This window comes from Filicampus tigris, chromosome 20 (genome assembly GCF_054856515.1).
Source record: "Filicampus tigris isolate MCC_2025a chromosome 20, RoL_Ftig_1.0, whole genome shotgun sequence".
Classification (NCBI taxonomy): Eukaryota; Metazoa; Chordata; class Actinopteri; order Syngnathiformes; family Syngnathidae; genus Filicampus; species Filicampus tigris.
Window position 1 is genome coordinate 2,210,257 of NC_141236.1, and position 16,827 is coordinate 2,227,083.

The 16,827-nt window shown below is 39.4% G+C and overlaps 3 protein-coding genes across 3 annotated transcripts in view; 2 read left to right on the top strand and 1 right to left on the bottom strand.

Annotated features, from left to right (window-relative positions):
• The window catches only part of enah (ENAH actin regulator), a 92,658-nt gene extending 84,430 nt beyond the window's left edge, over window positions 1–8,228 (bottom strand). Inside the window, exon 1 of the mRNA XM_086018258.1 lies at window positions 7,894–8,228. Within this exon, the coding sequence (XP_085874384.1) occupies window positions 7,894–7,898 (5 nt within the window). The 5' untranslated portion in view covers window positions 7,899–8,228. The remainder of the gene's footprint in view (window positions 1–7,893) is intronic.
• Window positions 8,229–10,702: 2,474 nt separating this feature from the next.
• On the top strand, window positions 10,703–13,687 carry LOC147127828 (uncharacterized). The gene is made up of 3 exons (XM_086018265.1): window positions 10,703–11,225; window positions 11,599–11,764; window positions 11,884–13,687. The coding sequence occupies exons 1-3, from the start codon at window positions 11,046–11,048 to the stop codon at window positions 12,954–12,956; spliced, it is 1,419 nt and encodes a 472-aa protein (XP_085874391.1). The 5' UTR covers window positions 10,703–11,045; the 3' UTR covers window positions 12,957–13,687.
• Window positions 13,688–13,761: 74 nt separating this feature from the next.
• srp9 (signal recognition particle 9) lies at window positions 13,762–15,445 on the top strand. The gene is made up of 3 exons (XM_086019034.1): window positions 13,762–14,115; window positions 14,247–14,315; window positions 14,737–15,445. Exons 1-3 carry the CDS (start codon window positions 14,044–14,046, stop codon window positions 14,854–14,856), a joined length of 261 nt encoding a protein of 86 aa, XP_085875160.1. The 5' UTR covers window positions 13,762–14,043; the 3' UTR covers window positions 14,857–15,445.
• The last annotated feature ends 1,382 nt before the right edge of the window (window positions 15,446–16,827 follow it).

A 16,827-nucleotide genomic window follows, 5' to 3' on the forward strand; every position in this document is an offset into this window, starting at 1 on the left:
ACCCAAAGTCAAGTTGCTCTTTAGCCGCAAAGTAGTTAAGATTTGGGTAATTGCTTCAAGACGTGATTTATCAACAAATGTCTCGAAATAAGATCTTCAGAATTCTAAATGACCTATAAATTCACATCCCTATATGTGTGCCATTTCACTTGACCAACTCATTTTTATTTCAAAGTAAATGGATACAAAAGTGTCCACTTTTCATAAACCAAAAAAACTTCATTCAAACTAACTTTGGATCCAGAACTCCCCTTTTTTTGTCTCGAGTCATGACAAGCGGAGGGTTCAAAGCAGAGGCATGCATACTGTATTGATTAGCCATTGCCTCAGTCTGCTAGCATGGCCCCGCTATTGTAAATCACACAGATGAGTGCAGTGTGGGCACGCCGCTGGTTAGAGTTGTAATGTGCAAAATGACGACCAGCCTGTATAGTGTACTGGGACACATTCACATTTCTGAAAACAAACACGTATATAAAATAAAAGGAGACCATAGTTACTAAAAGAGACACTCACACACAACTCTTGACAGTTAATTGAGATATTCAAGTCATATTAGGGCACCCGAGTTGTTTAACCTTGCTTTCATCATATCATGCGAGCTGATGATAGTGTTTAGGAAAATGCTAAGCGATCCGAGGTGTCAAGGTTTCCAAGCTGACAGCCACTTAGTCTGTCTCTCACTCCATAAGGCAAGCCTCTGCAACTTTTATGATTCCGAGCTACCCCTGGCCTTCGTCTAGACACCCTACTGCAAGTTCACAGCATTCCATCCTCTCATTCCCAGTATGTGATGTCAGTGGCAGGAACTTACCAAAGCCGCAGGATGGCGAGGACACCAGCTCGCAGGTTAAACAAACAACCCTTCTGTCAATCACACATGAAGTGAAGGAAATATTTAGAGCTTTGGAAACATCTGGTTCTATCAGTGCTGCAGTCACACTGACGCGATTGTTACCACATGGACGATGGTTTAAGAAAAAAACAAAACTATTCCTGATGATGGAAAAAACAAAAATGTACGCATGTATGTAACACTTCCAGGGCTGAGATAAATCTTAACATGTAACAAATAAGTCCTAATTTACGATCTGTCACTCTGACAAAGCTTCCTAAGTTTTCACCATTTTAAAAAAGTACAAGAACATGACAAATTGGTACGTTAACAGAAAAATCTCAGCTTTATAAGGAAAGAGTTTCACGTAAAACAATGGAAATAACATGATTAAAAATAAATAAAAAGAACTAAATCATATCATCAATAAAGCCCTTACCGCCATTAATTCACTCATTTACTGCCATTGACGTATTTATTTGTCTTTTCACAGTCCAGCCATTCAATGCCAGGAATTTATATATATATATATATATATATATATATATATATTTTTTTTTTTTTTTTTTTTTTTTTTTTTTTTTTTTTTCAAATGTTAGGGCAAAAGAGGGTCTGAAAATGTCTGGCAGTGAATCCAACTAAAATGGATTGGTAAGGGCAACTTTCTTGGGATATGATCCAGATTGTTTTTTTAATAAAAATAATAAAATAAAAAGAGTCTGAGTAGGGCTGTGCAATTAATCGAAATTCAATTATGATTTCGCTTATTACACTCCACAAAATTGGCATAATCGTAAAAACACGATTGTTAATACTAATTTTGAGTTCTTTTGAGGCATGCACACACAAGTTACTCCAAAGCGCCGCCCTCTCCAAGCTAGCTAGCTAGCCAGCCAGCCAGCCCGCACCCAGCTAGTCACACTGCACACGCTCCTACTCAACGTTTTAACAGAGAAACAGACCTAAAAATGGCACAAGACCCGCCACAGGAACGAAGTCGAAATCGCTTATTTGGTTACATTTTGGGTTTGCCGTGGAAGACGGCGAGCAAAGACGTATAAAGTACAAGTTGTCTCTGCATCCACCGGCAACACAACGAATCTATTCAACCATCGTTTGGTTTACGATGATGTTATGATACACCAAAGCAAGAAAACACCGAGTTAGATTTGGCGTCATCTGTAACGCAAATCTCAGTCCTAGAAACACTGAACGCAGCAACCCCCACCCATTAACATCGGAGAGACACAAAAAGATAACAGAATCTATTGCCCGAACAAGGCTTCCAAATCTTTAGGACACAGACTCCACTTCGCAATTGGCACAAGAGATTTATTATAAATAATATATCTTATGCAAATATACACTAATTTTACAAGCACAAAAATAGCAACCATGGTAAACATGATTACTGTGACTTCAGTTGAATTTCTTGTGTAGTCTATATTATGAAGTCAAATTTTTGTGTTCATTTTTGTTTCAAATTGCTTCAAATGCAATTTGCAAACATCCATCCATTATCGATACCGCTTATCCACACAAGGGTCGCGGGGCGTGCTGGAGCCTATCCCATCTGTCTTCAGGCAGTAGGCGGGGGACACCCTGAATTGGTTGCCAGCCAATCGCAGGGCACACAAAGACAAACATCCGCACTCACAATCACACTTAGGGGCAATTTAGAGAGTCCAATCAACTTACCATGCATGTTTTTGGAATGTGGGAGGAAACCGGAGAACCCGGAGAAAACCCACGCAGGCACGGGGAGAACATGCAAACTCCACACAGGGAGGCCGGAGCCGCGATCGAACCCACGACCTCTGAACTGTGAGGCGGATGCGCTAACCAGTCGACCACCATGCCGCCGATTTGCAAACATATTATTGGTCATTATATTGTAATACAATTTATATATGGCCTACTGTAATTTAGAAGTATTGTATAGATTACGTACTAGTATGTAACAGTCAACATTTAAATTTGTTTGACCCAATCAACATATTAAATTTATCAGAAGCAAATTACTTTAACTTTGTTTACTATGTGTAAATATTACTTTAAAAACAAAACAAAAAAGGCTCTAGACAATGGTCTAAATGTATAGATGAATAGTATGTCTGTCTGTCAAAATTGGCATTTTACTCCAAGCAGTTTACTATTCGGCAATTTATAAGTGCATTGCAAGTTAACTCATTTGTTTATACAAGGAAAACATATTTTAATTTATACATTTGCACTTTCATTTTTTTTTAAATAATTAATTTAATAAATGTTGTTGGGTCCAAAACTAACTTAAATTATTATAGCGTTTCAAAGAATTTTGTCTTAGTATTTTTTACATGTTTTAAACCTGTTCTTGTTTTGAAGCAAAAAAATAATCGTTTGAATAATTGTGATTTCAATTATTACCAAAATAATCGTGATTAATATTTTTTTCATAATCGAGCAGCCCTAGGTCTGAGTGTGATGTAAAATACTGATGCAGCATTTTCCACGAGTAAAAGTGATACAAAAACAAGCTTCAGGGATTGGGAGAAATTTGGAAAACAGTTTTTTTTTGTTGTTCTTTTTATTTGTTTTGTTTTTTAATACTGACTCAAAGTGTAGGGTATGAGGGGGAGATTAGGGATGGGTTGTAAGAAGAATCTGAGGGAGGGGCTGCGGGGTGTGAAGACAGAGCAGATGGTGGTGAGGAAGCAGCTGATCCAAATCTTTCTGAGAACTTCAAAGGAAAGTGCTGAAGCACAGCAACATCCTTCATCCATGATCTTAAATCAATTAAGATGTGTTTGCTCTAATCTTATACAAAATAAAACAACAAAGCCAGACTCCCTTCCATTATACATTCATCAATTGATAATTTCTTCAGACTGTCATGAATGTGCAAAATGAAATTTCGTTACAATGAGGGCTAACGGCTAAAGGGAAACCGCTAAATTGCACCTGTCAATTACTGAGCGGACCTGTGGAGGTGGCGCAAGAGACACAAATAGGCCTCCACCCCCACCGCGTTGACAATTTCGCCAACAATCAAGTAAGTGCCGCTTATCAGAAGATAACAATAATCCGTAGCTCCGTTTATTTTTGTTATTAATTTTATGCATTGGTGTGGCCCCTGACAATTTCATTCACCCACATGTTGACAACTTAGTCAAACTGTTGCATGTGTGCAAGATAGCAGAACCTACTGGTGGTCACACAGTTGGCTAACTATCTGTGTTAAAATTGCAGCTCTGCCTACCTTTTGACCTGACATGATAGTGCAATGATTTGTTTACAAACAGGAAAAAGTCAATTTTTTTATAGTATTTCCTCATTAAGGGATTCACATTATATTAGGGCTGGACAATTAATTGAATTCAAATCGACATTGCATTGTAATAAAATGCAATTTTCAAGTCGCAATGGCTGATATTTCGGGGAGGAATTATCTTTCATTTCGGCCAGCCAGTAGACTTTACTTTATATGTATACGTTTATTTTATATATTTATTTTTATATCATCTGGTAGGAGTGTGACAAAAAACGGTTCGAACCGGAAAAACATTTTTTGATTTAAAAGGTACGATACAAGGTACAACCTTGTATCCTTAAAGCGGAAGTCAACCAAAACATATTTCTTTCAAGAATATGTTCTATGCAGGTCCACTAGTTAAAACAAGACAATATGATTAATATGAAATATGAGTTAAGCAGCAAAATCCACCCGTTTTTAGCTAGCTCAGGGGGCGGCCATTTTGTCACTTCTGCCGACTGAAGATGACATCACAGACATCACAGATCGGGGCTCAGATAACGACTAATGCCGGCTCACCTGTTTTCTGAAGCTGAGCTATGATTGGTCGTTATCTGAGCCCTGAGCATCTGTGATGTCATTTTCAGTCGACAGAAGTGACAAAATGGCCGCCCCCAAGAGATGGCTGAAAACGGGTGGATTTTGTTGCTTAACTCATATTCCAAAAACACAATATTAATCAGAATGCTGCGTTTCAACTAGTAGGCCTGCATAGAATATATTCTTAAAAAACGTTTGGGTTGACTTCCACTTTGAGAATTGTAGAAGTGATGAAGCCACATTTGTTTGCGTTAGTGTTGTAATTTGGTACAATACATTGACCAAATTTAAAGGTCTAATAATGTTTGATTAAAAATAAATAACAGTAAAGATAATTTGAGCAAATGTGTTATTTCACAAGTGTGTGTCAAACTGATAGCTCTTCGCATTAATCAGTACCCAAGAAGTATCTCTCAGCTTCAAAAGGTTTGTTGACCCCTGCTCAACACTTGCTCACGTAACGAGTTGAGCAGTCATCTCAGCCTTGGCGCAAATGTGACGTGTTATCTCGCCAGGTTAGAGAACAGCACCTATGGATAAAAATGACTGCCACACAGCGCAAAATGTTGTCGGTGTTTTTCCAAAATGTTCTCACTTCAAAATTGCCACTTTTGAGTCACGATCATAGAATAACATACATAGAATGAATTTATTTGCATTCCAAATTGACCTCGGGCTGACCTCATTAACGCCTCCTTTAGATCTAATAGCATGACCGTCTCAAACTCATGAGTTGCGATGGTGCAAGTAAACAGGTCTGCGCTTCTGTCTTTTATCGCTGGTGTCAACTGCAGCGCCTGGGAGACACGACGCCTGTCCACAGTTGTCAAGGCTTGTTACCATGACTCTTCACAGTCCAGTAACCCTGACGAGGTCGCTTATCTTCCTCGCCTCAATAAGATGACATCGGCATTATGTGCGGCTCGACACATTGCAGGCAAATGATCTGACTGCCACCATTTCTTTATGCTCATTATTTAGCACCAAGCTCTGTCAAATGTTGTGTTTTGTAGTACACGTTTTGGCAGAAACAAAAGTAAGGACTTGAATTTCAATGTCATTGCCTTTGAAAATTCACAAAACAAAATGAAATAAAGATTAAATACAAAAGAAGATGGAAATAAATATTTGGCTGTGCGTCTGCTTTACGCTGCCCGGCGTGTGACGTCAGAGTGCTTTCTCGACGGCGATTGGCTTTCGCTGATGCAACACCACTGCAGAAGAACTATAACTGATTGTCATGAAAAACATTTTTTTAATTTGTTTTAATTAAACCGGCTGTCCTAAAATTGTGGTGATGAACTGTAATTTAGCGATGACTGATTGACAATTACAGTTTTCATTTGGCTTGAAAAAATAATGGCCTGTCGATGACTGGCAAAATTTGCTGACAGAGCCAACTAGTAAGATGCTGTTATATTATTCATTTTTCGTAGAGGACAAAAATATATGCCTGTGACTATTTTTATATTATCTGTCTACATGTTCTGCTCCATTATTTGTGTTCAAATATGCGTTGTACCAAAACGCATATTTGCATATTTGTTTTTTTTTCCTTCAGTATTTATTGTCTTATTTTTTAACATTAAAAAACAACCAACACTCCTTGATGTGCACTTAAATAAATTCAGTGTATCTTAAGACAAATGAATGGGCAGTCATAGATTTCATAGTCCAAGTTTAAGCACTGGTGCCAGAAATGAAAAAAATGACAAAGATCAAACCTCAAATTGAATGAATTGACGTGGGAATGCAAAACGCTTATCGGTCTTGGCTGCTCAGTACAATATGGCAACAGTAATAATAAAAGAAGAACTGAATATCATCCAACGGATTTTTTGTAAGTCGAGACTCATCTGAAGTGCAGGCAAAGAGAGTTTATACAAATGTTAAGTGGGGCTGTGCTGCCCTTCTGCCACTCAGTGTCCTGCATGAGTCAGCTGTGGGCAGCTGAGACTGCCATTCATGCAGACATGTTACACACCAGATACAGACACACTAAAAGACCACCGTTCTGGATACAGAGCTGCCCCTTTAAAAAAAGCAAGGAGAAAAGAATGTTTCCAAAGCAATTCTTCTCTGCTGTCATCAGTTTTTCAGTGATGTCAGCAGATCCAAAAGATAGACGTTTTAAAATCTCATTTATCAGAAATGATATGAAAAGGATGGGAACAATCCAAATAAAAGACAGTAAAATTGTTTTCATGCTGGAACGTGCACCGCAAGCTGCTCTTCAGCAACAACTAAAGCTTTTGTTCACTTCAGTTTGGCCTACAGCTGTATTCAATTAAGGCCTTTCTTTAAAAAAAAAAAAAAAAAAATCAGAAGAAGCCTCAACCACTCTGCATGTCTCCTATTTACCACAAATTCGCAATGGGTTTTCTCCCAGATAAAAATAAATCAAAACCACACACTTGCACTGAAGTTGTCATAGGGAATGAAATGAAATGGAGCAGATGCATTCTTGCAGCTTGGAATCATTGTTGCCCTTACAAAAGACAGCCAGCATCATGTTCTTCGTGTTCACAGACAAACAGTGCATCAGTACACAATTTGCCTCAAAATGATCACCTGATATCATGTTTAAAGGAAAATCCCATTTGCACTTGTGAACTATGTGAGGACTGTACATTGAGTATCTTAAGCATACAATGTTTCAGGGGTACTGTTTTGACATTCTGCACATGTGCATGTGTCCTTCTCTTTCTATCTTTGACATCCCTCCGTCATTTGGACATTTCCCTTTTATTGGACATGTTGGCTGGTGCACAAGCAAAACGCAAGGATGAACTCATTTTACTCCGTTTCACTCCATTTCCGTGTACTATATGTGTGTCCATCCAATGTTGCATCAAACACACAGCACCCCACCATAATCCCTCCTGTGTTGTGTGGGAGTAGCAGTAGCAGCAGAAAACAGCACACGCGCCATTCAAAACCCAGAATGCTGCACAAGCAACTTATCGCTCGACAAGGCAGTCGGCATTCACAAAGCTGACACTATTTCATAACATCTTCAAACCAGCCCAACAGACATGGCACTGTGTGGATATTCTGCAATTCCATTCATACTAACTTAAGGGAGCGTTGTTGCCGAAATCCACACGTTTAGCTAGTTTGCGCTGTCCTTGCGCTTAATGCTGCTCCCAACTTCCATCATGTTGTCACACGGCACCCGATTCGTCTTTTTTTTTTGTTACATTTAACACAAACTGGGGCTTCTTACCTCATGGTGAAAGTGTTGTCACGTCGACTATTTCACAGACAGACTGGTATTTCGATTACGTGTGACTTGCTTGGTAGTTTACAGCAAAGTTTACGGTTCGAGGATGCAAGGCGAAGAGGTAAATGAGATCAGCCGAGAAAAAGTAAAAAAAAATAAAAAGAAAAGAAAAAAACAATCGAAACCCGTAGCAGTCAAATCCTACATGGTCTTTCGCTGCTCCGCTTCTGATGACGGCTCACTGGAAGTAAAGTGAGAAAGAAAAAAATCGCAGTCTTTCTCGGGGTTTCGTGACGTACTTGAAGAGATGTGATGCGGCGCTGAGCCGCTCGGATACCAGTCGGTTGCAGATCTGTGTGTTCACTGGAACGAGTGCTGCGTTCAGGGACACGACGTAAATACTATCAATTATGCGTCTTCATTTAGGCCACACAATGTTTGGAATTACTTTCAAATGCATATTGCGAATACACAAACCAAATAAGTTATTTTGGTCCAAAATAACTTACTGGATATCTAAAAAAAAAAAAAAAAAGTTGACATCGGTTACAGTCCTGGCAATTGGCGGCCCGCGGGCTGTATGCGGCCCTTGACCACACTCTAAGTGGCCCCTTGATTGCTTACCGAAAAAAAATGAAAACCTGCTTTTTTTTCTTTTTACAAATGGTAAATTGGCTTTCACTTGTACAGCTCTCTTCCACCTAAAGGGCACTCAAAGTGGTTCAACAATGACAGCTCATCACCTACTGATGATGATGCAGCATCAGATTGGGGGGTTCCGTATTTTGCTCGGGACATTTAAATATGGTCACAGGGGCCAAGGATTGAAGTCACAACCTCTGGGTTGCCGTATATGTGTCTGTGGTTGTGTTTGTGTCTGTGTTTGTGTTTGTGTTTGTGTTTGGGTTTGTGTGTGTGCGTGTGCGTGTGCGTGCGTGCGACGGTCGTCCACATGGGAATTCGCTCCCATGCGCCTATTGTACTAGATTTCCCATTGCACTTAAAGGCAGCATGTGACGCATTGGCTAGACGTAGCACGTCCAGGTTGCCACTGACAACCAAACTGAGGAGCTAAACCCGATTCACTTCAAAATCTTAGAGGCCTAAAGCAGTTTTTCCAAACACATTCTCAGTCACTAAACACATTTCACCCCGTGACACACTTGAGTTGCAAAACTGTTAACACTGACAGCAAACTGTGAACTATCTTTTACACACATGAACTCCAAATTGAACACACACACATAAAACCTTTAGCATGTCCTTGTTCATGTAATGACAATGGGAGAAACGGGGCAAAGATCAAAATGCAGTCAGAAGTTTTAGATTCGTGTTTAGGGTTTTGAGAAAACGGTGTTGAGGGTTTTAAGCAATGCAGTTTAGCAATGAATGTGAACAGAACCCCGAAAGAGTATTTTTTGCAATAGTAATATCACTGGCCAGACACAAAAAATACTGAAAAAAAATCGTGCAAATAGGTAGAAAAAAAGTAGATTGCGCTATTGGGAAATTGTATTGCTTCTTTTGACTAACTCAAACTCCAAATTCAAAAATGCCGAATCAAACTGTCAGCTAGGTTATCCTGTATTTAAAACATTTAAACATAGATAACATGAAATAAGTAATCATAATTAAATAATTAAATAAATGAATTATTTCTACACGTACTGAAAAAAAGAATAGTTTTTTGTACTTTTACAATGACATGGTAAAAAGCAATTTAAAAAGAGGATTTGACCAATATTACTATCATTGTATGAAATTAATACAGGTACTCACGGCGAGCTTTTGTCAGGTATTTGTTTGTTTATTTATTTATGTATTTATTTATTTATTTGTTTGTTTAAGATTAAAATAGTAATGGTACAGTACTCGATTTTCGCAAAAGAGACAAGCAATGCAATGGCTCTCTCTGGTGGACAGTTTTATATTGCAAAACTGCGCTTGTTACAAATTACCCTAGATCAGAATCAGTATCATGTTTATTAGTCAAGCATGTAAAACCCAGCAAGGAGTAGGTATCATATGATGCAGAGAGTCCACGCACAATTTAAAGTGACCAGTGGTGCAGTAATTGATGATAGTACAAATGATGCATGGAGTCCTTGAGCCCTTGATAGTGTCCAGTGGTGTGGAAAAGTGATCAACAACAGTTATACAAACATGTATAAAGTTAGTGCTATAATAATGAATACGGTAATACTGTCACTCAGAAATGCACAAAATTGGCATAGGTTTACAAACTGTCAATATGGAGTAATGAGTCAAGAAGTCATTAAGATGGAAGAAGCTATTCTAATGTCTACAGATTTTTGTTGTGTGCACAGTTCGATAGCGCCTACCTGAGGGAAGGAGCTGGAAGAGGTACTAACCCAAATGTGAAGGGTCCCAGAGAATTTTCCCCTCCACTGTCTTAGTTCTTGCAGCGTGATAGACTCCGAGCTAGAGTGGAAAGTGGGGTACCGAAGATATTTGGGGGCCTTCCTAACTATCCAGTCTGATTTGTCTTTACTTTTGTGGCAGGACTAAATCAGAATAAAAAAATATGTTACTTCTTTTTTTTAACCATCTGCCAACCAACCCAGAACATCATTTGGAAGTGTTTTGCTTGTGTAATTTGGACTATGAATGAAAATAACGTTTTTTAATATTTTGTTATGGTTGGGAAAGTTCCGTCTCTTCTCTCAGAGTTACGAGGGCGGCTCTTGTTGCGACGTTAATGCGCGTCTTACAATTTGGTTTGACTTTTATTTTGAATGATATCCCACCAATTCCTGTCTGACACTACACTTCCCGTTTGACCGTGCACCTCCTGTCTGTCATTGCACTTCCTGTCTGATAGTGCGCCTCCTCCGGCCAGATCCCCTTGTTGTGGATCCGTAATGTAGTCTTTTTCTGTGTACAAACGCTAAGGGGTAGATATTTCTTGCCGTCTCTCACTGCTTAATTACTTCCTGTTTAGGCAAAGGCCGTCCCGTCCCCGCCCCCCGCAACGCTTCTCAAAGGCTAACACGGGTTTTACGAGCAGAGCCGTGAAGATGATTCTGTAGAACATGTATTAATGCGGTGTGGAAGATACGAGACAGAAGGAAAAGTTTGGGGGTATTTTGTAAAATGATTTAGATATCGATAGATACGGCCTATTTGTAGCAAGAATGGACCAAGGATGTGTCTGTCCTGAAGTTGGAACAGAAGGAGGCGGTAATGCTCAAGCAGGCTGTTTGCCAACTGCCGTTAAAGAGGAAGAAGAAGAAAAAGACGTAACAACATGGTTGCCAGAACGCAAGCAGAAGCAATCGAACAACTTTTATTTACTGCGACGTCTCGAAACAACGGTAAATGACTTTTTTTATTCAGCGGAAATTAACATTTAGTCTTTTTAATCAAGCAAATGGCTATCGTTGTAACTTTAGCCATAGTCAGTTAGTTCGGCATCTGCTCAAGCTTTATATGAAACATGGTGTAGTTCATTGTGATTGTCTTTTCCGTGAGAATGTCGTGTTGACGGCCCTGTATAACTCCGCCTAGTTTTTGTAATGTCGTTGTATTAATCACTACAGTTATGTGTCATCCAAACTTCCCTCAATCGTGTTTCTGTAGTTTAGCTAAACCAACAGTTACATTGAAATCATGATCAGACTTCGAGATTCTTGTCGTTTTGCCAATCGGGAAAATAGAATGTTGACGCTCTTGCTTTGTCCTTTGTAGATGCATCACTCGATCACTCTGAGGAATGTGACGCTTGCAGTGCAGCGCTGCACCCAATGCTGCGAGGCATATCACTGCCCGCTTTGTCCCAAATTCAAACCTGCACGGTACACGAAACTTCTCCAGCACCTTGGGGTGCACGAAAAAAATGCCATTATTTTTAAAGGTAATGCATTTGTGTACTTGTAACTGAAATGAATGTCGATACACCATATTTGTGTGTGCATTTAGTTTGGTTGAGTGATCAGTGTTTATTTATTAATATTTTTCTTTATTTTGTCCTAGACAAAAGGATACGCAGGTGTAATCTATCCTGTAGAATTTCTGGACATTATCATTGCCCAGTGTGTCATAAAACAATAATGAGGAGAGATAAAATGGAGTTACACCTCAAGGCTTGCCAAGAAGCAACCCCAACCTCCTCCACAAGGGCTCCTCAAATGAGTGCCCCTTTTTCTTCACCATTTACTGCCACCCCCCTTCCACAAGACACAACTGCAACTGTCTCCTCTACAGTTTCTGCTGCTACAGAGACTGAAATATCAGCTCCCTCTCTTACTCCGATGAAATGGTCTATTTCTAATACTTTATCAGGACAACAAAGTCCACCAGCTATGGCGCTGTCCACTGTTTCTGTTGCCCAGGAAAATCGAAGTGATAAAGTTAAATGTCTGGACTGTGGGCTGAGCTTCAATAAGAAAAACATAGTCAAGCACATCCTGCAAAGACATAATCATAAAGGGGAGGACATAACAGCCCATAATCATTTAAAATGTGTCTGTGTCGATCAATCAAACGGTATAGCTGCTGTTCAGAAAGAACGGCACGGCTTCACGGTTCCCATTCATGTCCAAAGGAAAACCTGGGGTCTAGTCCACAATGTACAGTGTGAGGTGGAGGAATGTAGGCAGTACCATCAAATGACAATTAGAAGTGGATTGCCATTCAGGCACTGTGAACACCTGCGCTCGCTGGATTATTGCACAGACACAGCGACGGAAGAATTTCTTCACGAAAAACTTTTATCGGAAATGGTTGACCAGAAATGTTTTGGGGAGGTTAAGAAGGCAACGTGTCTGAAAAGGCAAAGAGATGCCCAGGCAGCACTTGTTCCACTGTGCGTTCCGGTGGCTTTTGAAGGAAACCTGAAACGGTTTTGCTTTTCTGTTCACGAGCCAACTTTAAGTTCCATCGGAAGGGTGATGGTGACCTACAATTCATTTGACAAAACATGGTACTGCTCGTGTACCAGGCCAAAGATGCCATGTGTTCACAAAAACATAAGTAAATGGCATTTATTTCAAACCAACAGGGACATTTTCAAAACAGACACAACTAGAGGTACAACGATTAATTGATAACTACTAATAGATTATCAAATTACTCTGTAGGTATTTTTGATGATAGATTAATCATTTAAATACCTTTTTAAATTAAGTTTCCTAATCCTTGGAATTTGGATGTCCTCAGATTTCCATGAAAGCAGACTGCTTATCTTTGTGTTGAATCTAAATAAAATATTTGCCTTACTTTGGAAAGCATTGATCAACATTTTTGCCCAGTTTCCAGTATGGGACGGTTTGATTTGAATTCTAATTTTTGTTTTCTGCACTGTCAATTCTATCTGTCAATTTGATATAATGTACTGTTTTTTAATAAAGAGATGGGAAATTACAACATATTTTTTCTATGTGATTCATTGATTAATTTGTTTTTGAACTAATCTTTAGTTGCAGCCAATGGCATAAGTATGTTATGAAAGATTGTTGTGTAAAAATATTTTTGGTGAGGACACCCCCCTGACAATGTTTTTTATCTTGTATCCTCACAAACCTTTTTGTCATAACATTACATACGTGTTGACAAGATTTGATAATTCTCCAAAAGTAGAAAGCAACACATTTTGTCTCGTAAATTTAAGAATAAGAATAAGAATGCCTTTATTGATCCCACAGTGGGGAAATTTTCATTTAAGCATTCAATTATATGGTGGCATTGTCTTCTTTTGTTCCTCAAACATAAAAAGCTGTTGTCTTGAAGATAAGTAACCCGAATAAAAAAGAATGAAATAAAACTTCCTTCGCTATAACTCATACGTGTTTCCTTTTATTTTGAAATCTATCCCCCCACTTCCTGTCGTACGGTGCCTGTGGGGCTTTCTCTGCATGGCTGCAGTCAGAATCTATTGTATAAACGTTCCAATTACAGGACTGTGTCATAGTTGAATAATATTTGCTGCTAGTACTGTATGGCATTTTTGTTCGTCCACTCAAACCACACGCTTCTTTTGTTTTGAAAGGGCAATCCAGAACTACTCAATACGTCACTTCTTCCGATTGGTTGGGTTCACGTTGCTGCTGATGTGGTATTCTGAAGTTACCGTAGCTGTCCCTTCGCTTCACCCAAGTTCTTTGGTATAAAACGCTTTTCACCTCGTCCAACATAATGCCTTACTTTCAGACTTGGGAGGAGTTTGCTCGTGCAGCCGAAAAACTGTATCTGACGGACCCCATGAAGGTAAAACGCTTATAGACGTACGAGTTACCAGGCTAGCTACACAGCATTTTAGCCTGTGATCTCGTTAGCATTTGAAAACAGCTGCTGGATTCATTTTTGATTGAGTTTGTTTGTTGTTCCCTGTGTCTTAGGCCAGAGTGGTAATCAAGTACAGGCACTGCGACGGCAAAATTTGTATTAAAGTGACCGACGATTCTGTGGTAAGTGTGGTGTCTCAACCATTATTACAAACTCGGATTATTTAAAGGAACACACTGGTCAAAATTCATTTTTCAGCTTTCGATTACTTGATGTGTACTATGAAGAATAAAAAAATCAAATATCAATGGCGTCGGATACACTGAAAAAAGGTTTAAACGATAATGTATCAAAATAATGACATCCACTGCCATATTGGCGTGGAGAGGTCCAAATGAATCGATTATCAACTTAATTGTCAGTTATTGTAATCAAGTAAACGTTTAGAGGAATTGTCCAAATCCTCTTATCAGCCTCTCATCAGTAATGATCTGATTTCTGTAGCACTGTGTGTACTTTGGAAAACAATTACAGCCTCCTTGATTCTTTATAAAAAATATAGTCATGCAAGTCTTCTCTGTGTGTGTATGTGTCCCTCCTCAGTGTTTACAGTACAAGACGGACCAGGCTCAGGATGTGAAGAAGATCGAGAAGCTGCATGGGAAATTGATGAGACTGATGGTGTCCAAAGAGACGCACAGCGGCGCTCTGGAGACAGACTAACATAGTCGTGAAGGAGTACTGCTGCCCGGACTAAGTTCACTGCGGTTGGTTGGAGCACAGCACCACCTGAGTGGAATTGAAGGGAGAGTCTGATGGAGAAGAATCAAGAGGGGAGATTAAACACGAGCTGGATGAACTCATTCAGTCCAGTCAGAGATGTGACTTCTACATGCTATCTGCACATTGAGTTGAGGGTTTTTAAACCAATATGTTCCTAGTTAACCTGCTTCGCCATACATGGCATTAGATCACATTTCTGATTGTGTTGTGTGAATGTGTAGATGGATAAAATGAGAGGTACATCTTAATGCATGAAATGGACAAAGTGTGCTGCTCATTTAGCTGCTTTGGCACCTTTATTTCTTCAGAGCAGCTTTCAGTTATTTTAATTTTCCAATGATGATGATCAGTGCAAGCCTAATTTAGAGTAAAATTTTATTTGGACCCAGCTCTTAATCTCCCCCCACCCCCTCTTTTATGGACACGAACACAGCAGGACCTTCTGATTTTCTTACAGACCTCAACATCTTTCTTAGCATTTGCTGACAACAGTTACATCTTCAATAAATGTTTATTTAATCATGTAGAACTAGTACCATTGTTTGCTTTTGGGTGAAAATATGGTAGTCTATGTAATCTTGCATGGCGGGTTCTTTTTACAAGGTGTGCCCAACCAGTCGATCGAAGTCAGCTGGTAGATGGCAGACTGCTTCCGGGCGATTGCGAGGAATGTAGGAGGAGGTGTAAAAAAAGAAAGAAAAAAAACGGATGTTGTTACTATATTGTTCTTCTTTATGTTTTGTGTTAATGTATGCTACAGCTTGCTCATCCTATCAAAAATGTCCAGGTTGCAGTCGAAGGAGAGAGGAGTTAGTGATATTTTGAGAAAAGAGTTCCACCCATGGATTTTTCACCGCTTACCATGGTCAATAGCGTTATAGAGTTCTTTAAAAAAAAAATTATATTTATTTTGCAGATTTATTGAAATTACAAACGGATTTATCCTCAAATATCGTGCAGCATGAGTGCTATGTTTAGACGGCAAAGCAGTCACAGCGGGAACTGTATTTGGATTTAGTTCAAACTTTGAAAAATAGGGAAAGTTGCCAACTTCTATACTGGTTTTTAAAGGCTACAGAATTGGTTGGGACGATTTAAGAATTTATCATCGGGATTGTTGGGTGTAATTCTTAATTACTGTTATTTATTTTTATATTCATATCTCCCCGAGTTATTGGCGACAATCCTGGCTCACACTCCTTACCAGTAGGTGGCGGTAATGCACCTGACAGTTTCTTGCCAACCGCCATAAAACTCCAGAAGACGACGACTAAACAGCGTCAACCGGAAAAGGGTCAACAGAAGCGTGCTCGCTGACGACACACGCAAGCACTGCATGTTTTTCTCGGGAGAAAAAAAAACTCAAAACAAAGCATGCCGAGTAAACACTGCTGCTATGGAACTTGCAGAAACGACTCCAGACACTACGACCGTCCACATATGAAGGATATATTCTTTATCAGTTTCCCGAAGCCAAAAACTCAAGAGGGATAAATGTGAACGATGGGTCAACTTGTGTGGACGTCCAAAAGACCAGTTTAACGCCAGCAAGGTGAAGCCTTTCACCTTCATATGTAGTAAACATTTCGTTGGGGGGCATGGTCCGACAGATGACAATCCTGATCCCTTGCCGGCCACTGCCTGCCCGGAAGAGGTACGACATTTCGATCGTTTTCTTTTTTGCTTGGTGTTTGGCCCCACTCCTACTGCCTGTCGACGATGAATGAAAGAAAAATGTTCAAATGTCTCTGCCGCTGTTGTTTGGACCTGTCTTGTCTACCGCCTGATTTGCTTCTTTTTTTTCCTTTTTTTTTTTTTTAATCATCAATCGTGCATGAAAGGTGCATGAAAAACTACCAGTAAGGGTTGTTCGAGCTTTTGAGATTTGTAAAGAATTTTGGTTTATGGTTG